Source organism: Wasmannia auropunctata, unplaced genomic scaffold, assembly GCF_000956235.1.
Source record: "Wasmannia auropunctata unplaced genomic scaffold, wasmannia.A_1.0 LD335996.1, whole genome shotgun sequence".
NCBI lineage: Eukaryota > Metazoa > Arthropoda > Insecta > Hymenoptera > Formicidae > Wasmannia > Wasmannia auropunctata.
In genome coordinates, this window is record NW_012026894.1 from 2273349 (window position 1) to 2291448 (window position 18100).

Genomic DNA, 18100 nt, shown 5'->3' on the forward strand with positions numbered 1-18100 from the left:
AGTGATTCTTTTAATGTGAGAGAATTCTTCTTTTGAAACAATGTGCGCATGTTAGCTCGAATCATTCAATCGAAACTGCTTGCGGTGCTAAAGAATCGCTTACAGCAAGCGATTCGGCAAAAACATTGAAAACACATTTAGAAAGTATTTCGCACGTACATAAACTTTACTTTAATACATGTACTGCAAGAAAAAGCTGAATAATTTTGCAAATGTTTGAAAAACATATTAAACGCATTTTAAAAGACGCTCTAAATTTTCGTACCTGTTCGTAGACGTTTTATTCATTTACATGTATTCCTTTTACATTATTTATTAGATGTTTTTCTTTTGAATTGTTTAACACATTATCATTCAATGGATATTAATAATGTATTGTAAAAATTATTTCTACTGCAAATTACGCACAAATAAGCTACCGATGGTAATCCGCTCGTCGCAATCTCGAAATTGTGTGCAACCGATTTGACCGTTGCACCAAGCCAGAACGTATATAGCTGTCTCTGTTCCTCTCTCGCGTGTGATATTCCACCAGGTACTATCACCAGGTGGAATTGAGGTGCCTCGCGCCGCTCGCCGCGGTTTGCCTTTCAAACGGGCCCCCAGTCATCGAGAATGTCTCTGTGCGAGTGGTACGCGAACCGCGCGGTGCTCCTCACGGGAGTCACCAGCGAATTGGGACGCGCTCTGTTGGAGAAGATTCTACGGTGCTTACCGGACGTCAGGGTGTACGTCGTTCTGAGATCCCAAAACGGTCTCAGCGGCGAGGAACGGCTAAAGAAGATATTCACGTCGCCCGGGTACGATCCTCCTCGCGTTCCTCCTCGCGTTCGCCTTGTGCCTGTAAATCGCGCCGGTCGCTCGATATCGCGCCTTTTGTGAGCGTTAAATTGTGACCGCGATTCCGGTCGGGGGCGTGCGCCGAATTTATTCCAAAGGACATCCAACTGAGAAAGATACCCTCTCCATCCCTCCCTCCCTCTCTCTCTCTCTCTCTCTCTCTCTTCTCTCTCTCTCTCTCTCTGCGTCTGGTGGTTTTCCGCGGGAATTCCGGGAACGTGGTGCACCTTACGTTGGGAATCGATTGCGAAATTAGATTTTCGTTTCACGAATAGTATCAGAAAAAACAGCAATATTTCAAAAATTTTTGCAAGATGTATGTTATTACTTTTATTATTCTTTTATGCAATCATGGAAAACTACAGTGTTTGCATATTGCGGAAAATTTTCTCTCTCGATTTATTCATGATAAAAACACTATATATCACTTCATATGAATTTAACGTATCAATATTATGTGTCATACATAATATACATATTGTTCGTAACATTTTAACTCCATGCAACATTTGATATGTAAGTTAATATCCGAAAGTCAAATAAAATAAAGCAATTTCGAACCTTTCAGTTTGATCTAATTTTTGTACAATTTTTTAAATTTTCTTTTAAAATTCATATCGTTTCGTAATTTTGACAATTGAACATTTATCACAAACGGCATCGATTGAAATGATAGCGATGCATCATCGGTACGTTTGCGCGATCGCTCGTCCGAAATTGCGCGGTAATATAATGATGGAATCAAAAGGGAGATACAATCTGGAAGATAAGCGAGATACGATCATCAGACGTGTTTAGAGTCAGTCGCGCAAACTGGACTGCCTCGTTGGATCTCATGCTCGTCTCATCGTAATGATCGTCCGAATCGCGAAGATGCTCGCGAGGTAAAACTCGGCGCAGTTGCATCGCGCGACGGCCCTTCCCGCGGGGGCCTTCGGGGAAGAGGAGCGGGCTAAAGCTCGTAGAGAGAGATTTATTTTCATTAGCACACGCCTCCGTGCCCCCTTTAGAAAGATTATGAAGTATACGCCGGCCCGGGGTGCTTTTTCTCTCCCTTTCTTTCGCCCCCTTTCCCTCTCTTTCTCGCTCTCCGGCGCAAAATCCGCGACCGCGCGGAAAATTCGTCCGCGCGTTTTGAATTTCGCGAAATTAAAATCCGCGAAAGGATTGTCTTCCCCCTCGCCCCCCCCGGGAAATCGTAGTTACCGCCGGATCGCTGCGTTTTTTCCGCTTGAAAAAGAGGATCGCCCCGCGCGTAAATGAGAAAATGCAAATGGACGAGCAGCTCGAGCGTTCAAGGTGCAACCGCTTCAACGCTATTACGTTCGGCGAAATCGCTCTCGGCTGTGGCGGCTTGTCGGATTTTCATCGCCCTATTTGCGACTTCGCCTAAATTGTTCTGCTTAAAATAGTTACGGTGTTAATTGTAAAAATCTCCTAGGCAGGACTCGAAATGAAAAAAATGTCGTGTTTTTGTTTTTATTTTTCTAAAACGCAGCAAGTGTGTTGAATTGGAAAATATTCAAAAAATTTGCAAAATTTACTTTATATGTTTTAAATACATTTGCAATACAATGCATACATTTAAATTAAATGCATACATTGAATTTAAGGATTCGAAACATGAATTAGTTTCCAATTTGTATGATAATTTGTTATATATCTGTTCAATAAAATTATATTATTTTCTTTCTCTCGCAATGATTAACATGAAGAATTTTCGAAAGAAAGTTTTGAATTGCGTATTTTAATCTCCAAATGTTTCCCATAGTCGCATTCCGGCGATGAGCTCAGAAATGAGACTATGCGTCGCATAACTCGAATCTCTGTGTATTATTCGACAAACGCTTGACTTTTTTTTTTATTTATTAAACGGCGTCCGTTTCACGCGTTCTTTTCACGCCGCGTGGGCGCATCTCCATTTTGATGAAACTTCCTGGCAGTAAATTCCAAAGCCGATTTGCGTCACCAACGTTATTATCGTCCGGCAGGTATGAGCGACTGAGGCAGGAGATGCCGGGCGCGATCTCGCGCGTGAAAACGTTCGAGGGGAATCTGCTTTACGAGGATCTCGCCCTAAGCATCGAGGACAAAGCCTCGTTGAGAGAGGTCACCGTGGCCTTCCATGCCGCCGGACCGCACGACTTCTTCCTGGAATATTGTCAGGAATTACCGAAGCTCAAGAGCGTCGCCGTGGCATCCAGCATTTTCAGACATCGCGGCATGATAGCCGAGTGCCTGCAGAATGAAAAGATTCCCGAGTTACCGATCGCCCTGGTGCGTTTTCCCTGCGTCGGACCGGCTCACAAGGAGCCCATGCCCGGCTTCGTCGAGAGCCTCAAAGGGCCCACCGCCCTCATGATCGGCGCGGGCTTCGCGTACGGCGATTCGGAATTGCCAGCTGAGGTCACCCCGATAGACATAGCAGTAAACACGATGCTCGCGACCGCGTGGGAGGTCGGCACGTATGTATAAAATCTCATATTTTATGTTTTATTCTTATTTATATTATTACATTATTTCTTATTTATTATATTATTTCTTTAAAAAATTTAATTAAAAAAAGTTTTACTCATTAATAAAAATAATAAGAATATTTAACGGACCAAGAGGTGAGGATTTCAATCCAGCAACCCGAGTTTAAAGCGCTTTTCATTCTCGTTACTGTGTGAACCTTCCCTATGGCTACGTTCGCATTAATCAAACTTAACACGCCGTAACTCGTCTCATTGTAATAATTAAATTTCTGCATAGAACGTCATTTATCAATATACCTATTTACGCGAGGACTGTCAAGTCGCTCTTAAATATTACTTTTGTTTAATTAGAAAGAGAAAGTTAACCTGCAGTTAAAGCACGTTAGAGATGCTCACGTGCGCGTTCACGTGTTACGCAACGTCACGGTACAGTAACAATCAACATTGGTTAATTACAAGACGTGAACCAGAAAGTAGCGATCGTTATCTTCTCGCAGAGATATTATATTATACATATTGCGCAACCTATTGTTTTTTCTTAAAGCAGTTCTTGCTCAGAAAAATAATTATCGACATTGCGTTTCAATAGAATCATGCGCTCGAGAAAGACCTCGATATCTTTTTGTAAATATTATTTTACAGATCAATATTATCAAAATGACGTCAAGCGCAAATGAAAAGTTATTAGATAGAAGAATAGTATTACTATAATTAGGATCAGTGCTGCAATTCTGTTTTTACGTACCAAAAGCATAAAATGCAAAATCGAGAGAAATTAAAGAGCACGAAAATCCGTATAAAATCCCACATATATGAATTCGATTATTTATCGATTAACGGATCTGTGAAAAATAATTTGTTTGATTAAAAAGATTAAATTATTAATAAAAAAAGCGACAAAACCTTTCTCGCTATCCGTTGCCAGGCTTTAACATATCGAAATCGGAATTCGTTGCAGACGCGGTTTATCTAGTTTTCCAATGCGAAATATTGGATACGGGCAAACACGTTTTACATGTGCGCGCGGTTTCCGTGGCTGTTACTGTTTGCTCGCATTCAACGCTTCCGCTCCAATTGTCTAAAGCGGAATTCGTTCTTTTCGATTTTTGTTTGAGATTCACCCCTCAATCCGTTGAAAGCATGATTACTCCCTTACGTCTTGACGTAATAATAAATGCTTTATATTGGAAAAAAGCTAACGAATATTTCGACAACTTCTCTAACAGTTATGTGTAATACAACCGTCAATCAATAAATGGGCATTCATTGTATTAATAGAACAAAACTGTCAATATTTTTTTGAATAACGTTCTTTTTGAATAAAAAAAGAATTTGAAGACTAATTACAATAAACAATACATTGTCTGTGTCCTATATTGAAAATATAAATGTGCTTATTGCAGGTACTTTCTGTTACTGTCAATTTTTTATTCTTTCGTTTCAACATCAGTTCGCAAAAGATTTGTAACATTAGCTGATGTACAATTACCCGTTTCAATTTCCATGGCTATAGCTGTTTATTAATTTCTGCTACTGCTAACCCTGGGATTAATTTAATACGTACGTGATTACAGCGTGCCGTTACGTTAAAATCGCGCGATATTAAAAAACACAGTATTTTATTTAAATTGATGATCCGCGACAAACGTGCTATTAAATTTTAGGCAATATCGACGAAAAGCTTTGTATTTCTCGTTAAAAAAAAAAACATCTTTTCCACGTGAATTATGTTTTCGCAACTTTTACACGGATTACAGCGGTTATGCGATTTGTGTTCAACGAAGAAAGCAATTATCAGAGATTGTGTGCAAAACGGTAATTGAAATCAATATATAGTGTCCCATCTGCCGCTCGACAGAAATAGTTACTTGCATCAAGTTGATTTACAAAGTAATCAAAGATACACAAATGATGCATTGATTGTCACGTATAGATTCTGATCGACGCGAAAAGTGATTCACGCGGAGCGTGAAAATGAATCTAAGATCCAGATTAAGCTAGAATAATATTGGAACGAAGACGTCGACGCGCGTATTAGATCGCAAGAGAAACGATTTAAATTTCCATTAATGATGATTCCTCTGGTCAAACTTTTTTATCCGCTTTAAGGTTTTAATTAGACGGTATAACGCACAACGAGAATCAAGTCGGACTTTTTAAATCGCAGGCTTTATTTAAGTCAGCCAACAACGAACCAATCGAATGAAACTTATAGCTAGGCTTTTCCGGGCTTTTCCTAGAAAACCCGGAGAGCTTACGTTTGATTCTAGTTTCAACCAGAAGCATCTCTTCGCTTCGCTCTGAAGTATTTCCGAACGACTGAACTGCGAATAAGTTGATTGCATTCGCCTTGCAAGAAGCAAAGCGCGCTATATCTGCTTCTCGCGCCTTCTCCTTTCGTTTTTACCCATTATTCTCGTATTTAACAAGAGTTACTAGTCAGAAATACGATTAATTATTGGTAATTGTTAAAAGTAGTACTGCTTAAGTTCTTACAAGGAATAGATGTTGTAACCCTGAGTTGTTACCTTCATTTAAAAAAACTCTAACAATAAATTATCTTTTTTGTATGTACGAAAAATTTAACATTTAATTTTGGCCTTCCCTTACCTGAATACAATAAAATAAATTGTAATAAAAAAATTATACAGTTTAATATAATAATTAACAATCAACAATTTACTTATAATTATGTATAAATATAAAACAATTATAAATCAGTAAATTGGAACTGCCAATGAATAAATTAAAAAATAAAGTCCTTTAGAGTTATACTGTTTTTTGTTTCGTTTTGAAAAAACTCGCCAAATATAAAAGTAGTGTTTACTTTTATACTTACTTATTATTTATTCATTCACACTTATTTATTCACGTTGTCACTTCCTTAATTATTATTGTTTAAATATGGCTCTCATAGACTCATCGTTGCAGCATTCTTTTGTATGAAAATATAGGCATTACCTACTTTTGCATCGTCTCTGAAATATTATCATCGCAGAAATCGTATTCGAAATAATAATCCGTTTTCTGATAAAACTTTTTGTTTGTTTATATTTCTATCTTTCTCCTATAAATTCGTCAGTTACTCAGAAGCAATCAAATGAATTATTCCTATCATAATATACGGCGTAGATATTCTAACGTTGAATATGACATGAAGAGATGTAAAAAAACGTTTTTTTTTCTAATAAAAAAAACGTTTTATTTCATTGAAAAACACAAATTTGGTTTTTTTAAAATTCCGATAGCATGACTAATTAATTGTAAACAGAAATTATATAATTATATAATTAATTTTAATATGCTCTACATTTAACTTTTACAAAAGGGGAATCGTTTTAATTCTTTTTCTAAACAGCTTTTCCTTAAGTAGAATTTATTACAATTATTCATTGAAGTCTTGGCCACGTCGCGATTAACCACGTGTTGCAATTGCCCACGCGTTGCAATTGCCCACGCGTTGCAATTGCCCACGCGTTGCAATTGCTCACGTTGCGATTGTCCACACGTTGCAATTGGCCACGTGCGATTGCCCGCGTTGCGGATGACCAAAAATAAATTAACAAAAAATACAAATTTAGTTTTTTCTAATTCCGATAGCACGACTAATTATTTGTAAATAGTAATTATATAATTAATTTTAATGTGATCTACATTTGACTTTTACAAAAGGAGAATCATTTTAATTTTTTTTTCTAAACAGCTTTTCCTTAAATAAAATTTATTATAATTATTCATTAAAGTCTTTGCTTCAAAATATGTTTCAGAATCAATATATTGGCTTTCTCGTTCTGCGTAAAGATTAAAATGATGATAATTTAAATCTACTATCTATAAAATAAAAAATCATGAAAAATTAACTTATATTAAGCAAAATATAGATATTAAATCGATAGCTGAAAAAAACGAAATTTTAAGAAAAAAACGAGGTTTATGTTTTTTTCTTATAAAAACATATGTTATGAAAAAAAAACCAATTTGGTTTTTTTCTATTTACATCTCTATTGACATGGTTTCCGTGTGTTTACATTTTGAACAATACTTACAAAAAAGTGATGACATAAATAAATAAGTGAATAAATAAGTAATAAGTACAAAAAGAAAATCTATGTTTTTTGTCTTTTTTGCAATTTTTTTTAAACAAAGCAAAAAACGAGCATATCTCTAAAAAACTTTTTTTCTTAGTTTGTCGATCCCCTACAGGCTTCGGAAGTTTGGACATTTAAATAAATTTAAATTTGGGACTCTTTATTTATGTTTGAATTTAAAAATTTTGTAATATATTTTTATTAATTTGCGCACTACTTACCGCGCCAAGCTGCTATTGCTTTTGTTTTTTACTTTTTTGGATTTATATAAATATAATTATATATCAAATAATCGCGAATAAAAAATACCTACGTGAGCAGTTGTAGGTGCGTGAATCAATAAAACATTTTACAATGAGTAAAGAAAGTACTTGTTTAACAAGGTCACGAACACAATATTCTCCTTTGCAAGGGCAATAGCCAATGAACCAAACACTGGATTCACTATCGTTCGACACGGGAGTCATGGAACAGTGAATCCAGCGCAAAGTCCATTGACCATTGCCATTGTATGAAAAGAAGAATATTGCATTTATATGAATGGTTAAACAAGTACACTCTTTACTCATTGTAGGTATAATGTTTTATTGATTCACACACATATAGCTGCGGCGGCCCACATAGGCTTCGTGATATTCGATTTATTCTTGGAGCCATTGTAATTATTTTCTAATTTATTAATGATAATTATATATTATATCTGTGGTGTGCGCTATTTACAATTTGCACAGATATACGGGACTCAAAGTTTTAACGCCGGTTCTGAACGGCCTAATTAGAGGGGTTCTCGTGGCAAGATATATTCTCGATGGTTTGCCATTGTCTGCCGAGAGGTAGAGCGATCGAATAAAATCCAATGTTTCTGATGGGATTTGAGCCCGGGTCTTCGGCACAGAAAGCAGACGCACAACTTTCTACGTCACGATCGCTACTCCGTATTATAAAATTATAATTATATAATTACAATTAAATAAGTCATAATAAATAAAATTATAATGAAATTCAATACTTATAAGACAGATGCATATACGCACATGCGAATTTGCCTAAAATTATTAAATGAAACATCGTTTTAAATAAAATGTGTGAAACGCGTCGCGAACGAAACAGTCAATTATTGCAAAAGGTCAAATTATCGTCAGATGTGCAAGGCACATCATGATCTCTTTCTCATGCATTTTCTCATTTTCGCGCAGAACCAACGCTACAAAACCGATCGCCTATAACGCGGCGCTGATAGGCTGCACGTGGGACGATCTGATTAAAAAGAGCCGACGGGCCAGCTGGACGTTTCCCTATCCGACCTTCGGAATCCGCGGAATGACGTCCATTGAGCCGTTGTACTGGATTTTAGTGCTGCTCCTCGAATGGCTGCCATCCTTACTCTGCGACATCGTCTTCGGTCTATGCGGCAGGAAACAGAGGTAACACGGGACGCGAAATTTATCGCGAAATTTCACGAGTCACGAATTTATCGTCACAGCTTCGTCAACGTCTTCGTCGGGCGCGGCCCTTTCGTAGTCCCGCGGAAAATTCAGCGCAGCCATTTTTATTGCCGTCACTAACTTTGCTATAAAAATGATTTAATATACCTTTGGAAAGTGTCGAGGCTACTCTTTTCCGTTAACTTTTAATCGCAATTTCGCAATTTATTGATATTTTATGTAAATAGGACACGTAAATTGCGAGCGAAGCGCTATCGTTTAAATAGATGTTACACTTTAACTCTTGTGTTACGTACTCTTTATACTATATTAGATACTTGATGATCGAGAGGTCATGGATAAGCTGCTTGTACCGGAGTATTGTCTAAGTTTAAAGTTGGTTTCGCGCAGCGCTCTTCTGCAACAGCTGGCAATATTAAATTTGCTAGCGATATTAACTTGTTCGACGAACGCAACACTACTAAAGGCACTAAGTCATTTTCCAAGAGCGTAACGCTTTACTACTTGATGTTACGGCTCAATTTATAAGTTATAAATTGCTTATACGTTGCGTTAAAATATGCTGCTTAAAAATTAAAACAGAAACTCCACATAACTTTCTTAACTAATTATGAAACCGTCAATTTCAAGACAATTATTTCCATTATTACATTTGTGTTAAAATATTACACAAAGTTATTATTTATAACAAAATTCATGTCGAATCTGCAATTTCCGTACGCTTCATCGCTTATATAATATGACGATTATAAATTCAAGGGATCGCGCAGGAAGATCATAGCTAGTATTAAACCTCGATGCACCCCGGAGATAATCCTTCGTTGCGAGCATTAAGAAACGATTAAAGCCGTTCATACATGAAGCCTCGAACTTCGGCCGATAACTACTCTCGCGATCGCGAGTAAGTTTCCACGAGGAGACTCGCGCGAAAGTTTGATCGTGATCGCGAACGCTTACGCTCGGTCTCTTCAACTTTCTGCATCGTGAAAGGCCCAGCAGTGGCGCAGCACTCGGTTAACGCACGCCGCAAATCGTAAAAGTAAAAGTTATCTGGAACTGCAATTTAGGCGCGAGTAACGTAAACAGGTTCGCCGACTTTCGCTCGCGCGCGAGTGAAGGCTGCGAAAAGGAAAATTGCGTCTTCGAACGGAAAAACTCGTTTCCCCGTCGGCCGCCAAAAGTTACGCCACTCGATGCCTGATTGCTTTGAGAAATGAAGTCCGACGCCGCGACAAGGAAACTTTCGGGAAATCTTGACAGGCTATCCCATCGAAATTTCGTTTTTATGTGCCCTTAGAGCGTGTTCAGGCGTGTCCGATTTGTTACGAAAGCGAGACCAGCGGTTATTTTCGACGGAATTCTCGCTCGAACAGTCGCCATTGATTAACTTTTTAAGAAATTATTTCAAAAAAAGTTTTATATCAGTATTAGAATCTCAAGTAAATAAAATTGACATTATCATTCACACATTTCCCTGCGTGATTAGAAGAAAAAGGAAGAACAGGAAAAATAAGATTGTTTTAGAAACCGATTCGCTCTATGGATCGAGTGGTGAACGAAAATATTTTCGCTTTCGGCGTTTGTGTCCTGTCAAATACTTTTCCAATTTTTTCGTTTGCTCTCACCAGACGCGTGCAGAGTAAATCTTGCGCACTAACTTAGCCCGAGATTTCTTCCTTCTTGAAAGGAAACTCTCTCGTCGCGAGTTTTCCGCGATTTCTTCGTAATAAGTTGGATTGGAAATTATATAGTTTGCGACGGACGGCGAAAGTTTTTTTATTATCCCGCTCGTACTTAATGGTACTTTGCGATCCTGTTTCTCTCGGGACTGCGATTGAAATTATTGAAATTGCTGTTTAAAAATCAATCTCGGGAAACGCTTCATTCGTTCTGCCATGTGTGCACACGTCCGCATATACTCGAGAAAAGTACGGTTTCATCTAAATATTTGAAAAAAGATCCTTCGACGCTGGGGAAAAAGTAAGAAAAAAAAAGTCGCAAATAGTCGAAATCGCTAAGAGTGCCAAAAGGATCGGGCGAGGCGGGCATTAATGGCAGGAAGGAGGTAAAAAGAAACGATCCTGAAGGTAAAACCTTTACTGCTCCCCAGGATTCTCGCCGAGTACGACAGAGTTCGTAATGCACTTCAGCCTTTGAAGTCAATTTCATCGAGGCCGTGGCCAGCGGAAAGGAATCGCGTGTACCTGCTGCAGGAACGCCTGACGGGGGAAGAGCGGGACATATTTCCGATCGTCGCAGAGATCGACATCGAGAGTTATGTCCTCTGCGCCGCAGCCGCCACCCGGAAGTACTGCGTGAACGAGGACAATCTTAAAATCATGAGAATGATTTATATCTTCTTCTTATACGTGCCCGTGATACTTGTCGTCGCGTATATTGCATCGCGTACACTTTTGTCGCGCGCATAAAGTTATAGATAAAAATTATTACGTCCTTTTTTTTGTATAGAAAGAGGCTTTCTTTTTGCAAAAATCTGTGAAGGAAAGAACATATGTTGTATCTATGAAACAATCTTTATACTTTGGGCAGATATTTTTATAATAAATAATCACGTGTTTGCATAATTATATCGCAGCTTGTAGAGTCAAACTTCGTTAAATCAAACTTTAATTTCAGTTTCTACATTTTTATCTACTCAAATGATCAATAGTATACGTATGTTATATCTATTACATTTTATCATATCTAGTACACTTTGTATTAGTCGTATATAGCAATCTATATATATGTATCAATAATATGTTAAGATAATATTAATAATAACATGTATTCTTTTATTCATTCTTCTCAAGTCATTCCAACGCGGATTCTTTTCTGGCATAAGGAAAAGTATCTCGACCATTCGCGAGGTCTCTTCTGAAGGTATATTCGGCTGCAACCCGTACGTAACGCTGTGCAAATATTCGTGAGAGTTGCACGAGACGCCTACATGAGGAAATGACGTTTGGGTGAAAGTTTCTAGGCACTGCAGTATCAACGAAGATATATTTCCAGCACGTTCTCTCTTATGCAATATCGCTGTGCTGACTTGCACTCATTCCATCGAAAGGGATATAAGGAAAACACAGAATATTATTTGCAGATTTCGTATGTTTCCTCTTGAGAATAGGAATGTGCGGAAAATTCCCGCGAAAGTTGCTCAATGCAACATCGCGCTACAAGAATCACTTTGCTTAGAGGCCGAGTGTGAAGGTGCGACGCGACAATAGTACTTTAATAATCTGATATTTTAAAGCAATAATGTATATTAATATACATTTATATATATATATTTTTTTTTATTGCTCTAAACTGTCGTTATTCAAAATATTATCATCGTGTTGTATCTACGCACATTCGATCTCGAAACAATCTCGATTTCTCTACCGTTTAATTTTTCGCCTTTTACAAATAATTATGTTTAATTTGTGATAATTGTTAACAGTTTCGGCGAAAAAAGATATACATTTATGTGCGTAATAAATTATTATTAAACAAATGCAAAAATAAAATTGTACATTGTATATAATAAGAGATTTATTTTTTCTTTCTCAAAATTATTTTCTTTTTTTCCATCACAGTATCTCATCCGCGTTTAAACCGTGACGTGATGTAGTAAAATTTATATTATCTAATACATTAAAAAACTCCCGCATAATTCGCTTGAAAGCTTCCAGTTATTTTTAAACTCATGCAAATTAAATTCTTTTATCATTTCCGCAGTAACACAATCAGGACAGTGACGTCTATCTTACGGTGGGATATTCTCATCACTAACGTAACGTACGTCATCCCGTTTTTTTTTTCGTTCTTCCGTTGTCAGCAAAAATTTCGTTCGCGTGACCAGCGTGGGAGTTTGTGAGTCGAGTTATGCTTCCAAAATCCTATTACGTGAAATTTAGCAAAGAAAGTTGCGAATTAGTTTCGTGAGATATAATTGGATGTGGTGGATGGGTGGAATTGTGCCTTCATAATAATAATTGGCAACGTCTATTCCGCGAGACGAAGTTTCTCGCTGTCGGCGAGAAGCCGGGCTGAAAGGTTGAGAAGCTAAAAAAGAAGTCGCAGCAGATAGTGAATGAAAAGAATGAAATAACGGGTAAAATAGCACCGGAAAAGTAAGGAAGGATCGTAAAGCGGAAAGGACGTGGTGGGTGTACATATTCAATTTAACTCTAACAGGTATGAATAAGATGTATATATCCGAGTAAATATGTATGTGATTGCTTCTCTGCAAAAGTGAGTTATGCCGGCGTGCAGCCTGGAACGATAGAATAGCACATTCGAGAGAGGGAACATCAAAGGCCCTTTGTAAATCCATTCAACGCTTCTTATTTCCATAGAACCGTTTCGCAAAAATCTCCGCAACTGATAAGTGCAGATGAAAATAGTTTTTCGCGCGACAACGTTGATAAATATACGCGAGAAATATCAGTAAATTGATAACATTTTCTTATCTATAGTCCGACACAAATTTTTTACTTTCCTTGTATATCAAAATACGAAACTAAAGCCAATCTATTCTACATGTGCATGATTTATTTTATATTTCGCTAAACAATTTCTGTCGATATTTTATAGGAAGATTGGTGCATTCTTGATCCTTTTACGAATATCATCATCTATCAAAAAGTGACATGAAATTTGCCAGTACTTCTGAACTCCCTAATAGTTCTGTCATCGTCTCTCCTTGCACTCGCGCGACCAAGCGAACTGCAAGAATTATCATAACTCGACAGTCTTGAGAAACGAGTCTCTCTGTCTCTCTTTCCAGAGAGCGCCTCGCCATTTCGAGATTATTTACCCCAAAGGTCTGTAAAGTTTTCTAACAGCTGTTGCTGGGCGAACCCCGCCCCCTTCCTCGATCTTATTTCGCCTTCACCTGCTACGCGAGCTAGAACAGATATCTTTCTTGCTTGCAGAAGTACTTGAAACTCTCAAGCGGCAGTTACCCGATGTGTTTCTGCACCGTCCGCACGCTCGAATTCCGCCGGAAATTTCACCGAAAACTGAAAAGCCGTATTTCTTACGTGTACAACGTACGTGTAATGAAGCGAGATTGAAATAAACGGAAGTTCCGGAGCTACACAAGGACTATTTTTCTTCAACGATATAGAACTACTGTGCCAAAATATACATATTGTAATAATTTTTACGCGCAATACACTAGTATGACTCAATTTTTTCTCACATGTTATGTATATATTAACTCATATAACATTTTTAATAATAAACACAATTATTTGTGTGCACAGAAGAATTAAAAAATGTTCATAAAAATTTTTCACCAGAAACTTTACAAGTTTTTTTTCTCTCTGTTATTTTAAAAATTATTTTATGTAAATATATATTGACATTATTGCGTAATATGATTATCTCTATCAGATTTACGTTCCTATATCGGCTAATCAAAATTAGACCAAAAAATCGTCGGCAATATATTACAAACAAGCTGTACAACGAGTGTGTAACGATGTTATACGGCGGATATGTTACGTGACGAACGTGCACTCGAGCGGCGAACGTCATCAGCGCGAGAGATATTGCAGTAATAAACGTAGGGCGCACCTTCTTGGTCCGATTGTACCGGGCGAGATTAATTGCAGCCATTCTATTTCCTTGGTAACGTCGGGACTCGCAAGCTCGACCACAGGCAGACGGATAGATACAATGGTCGTGCGTGGCTCCGGAATCAAGTGGAATACAAGGAAAGCGTCTAGCGCGGTCCGTCGTAGCGCAACGTTATTTTCCCTCCTTTTCGTTCAATTAATGGTTTCAATTAATGGTATTTGTAGCTCGCACGTACGAGACCGCGACTTAACCGTCCGCGACAAAATAAGACTCTCGAGGGGATGGAAAAGGCTTGTCGCGTAGTCGTGACTGCGGCGGAAACCACGTGCCATCGAGAGCTGTTCCCCGGTTCTCTTTGGCCCTTGGCACGTCTTCCTCCATCGCGAGAAACGACCCCTCGGCCATTGTACTTCTTAAAACCTCGACAATAACGACGACTATCCGGTGGCTCTTCAGGGAGTTTTATCGCGGAAGCGTATAATACGCGGCCGGAACGGATCGTCCGCCAACGAATGCGCGTATGTTTTGTATGTGTATAGTTGCGGTCTCGCGAATCTCGCCGCTAATGCAACATTCCATGACGATCTGACCATTTTTGCGGCACGAAGAATATAAGAATCAAGAAAGATTTTCTCGAAATCTTCGTTCGCTTCGATACCGCGAGGAAAGGAGATATTTTTCTCTACAATATGTGAATGTCCCTTGATTCACTAATGCTTGCTTTTTGGAAATTTCTACGCTAACATTTGAACAGTTGAATTCTCGGTAAAGAAATAAGAGTCACAAGCTTAATTTATATCAAATATGAGAAGACAAATCAGGAAATTAATAATTGTAAAAGCTTAGAATCGAGGTAATTTGGTAGAAAATTGTAACAATTGTTTTGTGACTTCAAAAGATTACGTAAAAGGATCTAGCAGATTACACTGAACAGTTCAAGTAACATTTCCTATTGTTGGAGAGCTATCTGGGTATCTTCTTTGTCCACACAACGGAGAAACATTGTTAAGAGGTTGTAGAATTTATGTGGCGGTTAATTGGAATAAGGATACGAACAGGTTGCGATACAACTTCCGTTGTTGTTGCACAGCTTTGCCTTTATGGAGGGTACAACTCCAAACATTCTCAGTATCTTCCAATCTAGTAGATTAAAGAACGTAGATATAATCCCGGGGCACAGTAATTTCATTGCCGTTTTCCGAGTACGCGACTCTTCCTGCAGCCTTCACTCTTTGAGAATATAAGTCTTTCATGCGAGTTTCAACAGGCCCCGAAATTTTTATAGGAGATCGTGAATTTCTTTCGTTTAATCAAGCTGTGAAAGGTCTTAGGTATGAATCATACATTGGACTTACTGTTAGCGCCACCGACGACAGAGGAAGAATATCGAAGGAAATGCACGTCTCGGAGCCACGAACAAAGAAAGAACCGCGCGCGGAAGAGAAAAATGCGGAGTATAACCTGTACTGCAGGGAGTTCAGAAAAAAAAGAACACGGTAGAAAATGGTTTTACTCTCGTAACAACAGCGGAAAAGAAGGGCGGAGAAGTGATTTACGTACAAGCAGCAACTACCGTCCATGCCTATACGCGTGAACAAGGTGGCGTAAGGCGCGATATAGAAAAGACGAAAATTATAAACGGCAAGAGCGTTTCCTTGTACGAAGTTACTTTCTATCGCGGTCCTGAATTCGGGATTATTACGGTTTCCTGTCAAAATCATAATAATCGGTTGCACAATATATAAAGCTATTCAAGCGTCATCCATTAAAGATTGTTATTAAAGAATAAATTGCAATTGCAAAAAAATACATGTAAAGTCACAACAATTTTTGTTAAAAATATTACAAATTATTGTACTGTCAGAAACAGTGTTAAATCAGAGAAATCTGTCATCTATTACGAAACGCGAATGCTATTGTTTAATATTGATATAAATTTCAATTTAATAATGACGGCGCACAGAGTGGATTGTCCAGATTCGGGCAGCGTTAACATTTTACCCGAGACAACGTAAATTCCGCGAATGGCTCTCTAAGTGGAAAAGCTTTTCTCGAATGAGTGTGTTGCGATAACGTACTACGCTTCATCTACGCCACGTTAAACTAAGCTTTTTAGCGTTCTTTTCCTCTTTCGTTACGCAGCATCTGACGGTTTCTCGTCGGCGTCCGGGCGAGTAACCTGGGAAACTCGCCGAGTGCTAATTGAAAATTCTTTCTCACACCTACCTGCAAGAACTGTGAGATATATTTTCATTCTAACGGATCTCTTGTTTGATGGATCATTGGCAGCAAGATTTGATGAATCGAAAATATTTTCCTAGTTCCTCTTAAACGACATGAAAACTGATCTATCGAAGCTCCTGAGTAAACACACTGATGATCACTGATGAGAACTTTTAAGATTTGTTCGATTCGCGTGACTTTCTCCCACGGTGACACAGCCATAGGTATCCGTGTCGGTAGATGGATACGTAATCTTAGCAGAGTAAACGCGCGCGGGATGCAAGCTCCTCGACGAAACTTTCTAAGTAGCAGTTGATATACTGTGTATACATACGTCGAATAATCTGAGATCCGTTGACGTTTAACCAGGCCGGAATATTTTCCAACAATCTAGGGCACAAAATAATCAACGAGAAACGATCCCGTCCCCCATTTATGAAATAAAATTTAAACAGTGCAATATTTGAGGTAAATGTTCATCGAATAAATTTGTCTTTTTTTGCCATATTATTAAAATTTATGTTATTTAACGAAAAATGTTATTTAAAGCGTATCAAATTTGACAAAATAAAAAATCGCAGAAAGCACCGCCGTGCATTATCAACTTGATGAATTTTCAGTGAAAAATCTTGTCGTAAACATAAAGAGAGACCTTTTGTAATGACTCCAAAGAAAGTAACCTAGAATATTCGCGAACACTTGCAAAGGCATCCTCAATAGAAAGTACTACCCAAGAGCGAAAGTTCTATACAAGACGGCGATGAAATTATCAACGGAGTGAAAACCTTCCTCTCCGATACGCCTTGGAGACCTTCTTACACGGAATGTGATTCTTGTTCGAGAAATCGTAAAATTGCAGGAAATAATGCAATAGACTTGGCAAAGTCTCTTCTATCGCGATTGCTAAAAAATGTCAAGGACTTTATTATTATATTTTGTCACAAGCAAATTGCGATAGTGCATGCATGCTGAATATCCTAAAAAAACCGTAGAAAACGTCAACCGCGTGTGTGCAGTCACATATATATCTCTCACGATTGCTCCGCGATTCAGAAACGAGGTTTCGCAAAAAACTCGTCGAGAATTATGGACCTTTAATGGTGGTGCAATAGGAGTGGTGCAATAATGATGCAAGGCACCTGCGGTTCAAGTTTCTTTGCTTTCCATTACGTCTGCGCGCAAATGTTTGCGAAAAAGTCAAACAAACAGACCGTACACTCCCCGTATTATCGTTCGGTTAACAACCGCATCCGCTATAGCTGCTGTTACAGTTCGCTCCGGTCCCTTTCAGCATTGTTTCGGCCGTTACCGCGAGCGTTTAACGTTGCTCTATCGTTTCGCGTAATTCGCGCCCCCCCCGTTCGTCATTTGACAGAAATTAATTTATTTCTATCCCGTTTCTCCCCCCCCCCTCCCGCACTCTCTTCCTCTGCCCCTGTGACTTAGGACGACCTGT

At 38.4% G+C, this 18100-nt stretch overlaps 1 protein-coding gene across 1 annotated transcript; it reads left to right on the forward strand.

Annotated features, from left to right (window-relative positions):
• The first annotated feature begins 610 nt into the window (after window positions 1–610).
• LOC105453684 (fatty acyl-CoA reductase 2-like) lies at window positions 611–11652 on the forward strand. The gene is made up of 4 exons (XM_011695834.1): window positions 611–800; window positions 2832–3305; window positions 8602–8829; window positions 10961–11652. The coding sequence occupies exons 1-4, from the start codon at window positions 616–618 to the stop codon at window positions 11277–11279; spliced, it is 1206 nt and encodes a 401-aa protein (XP_011694136.1). The 5' UTR covers window positions 611–615; the 3' UTR covers window positions 11280–11652.
• The last annotated feature ends 6448 nt before the right edge of the window (window positions 11653–18100 follow it).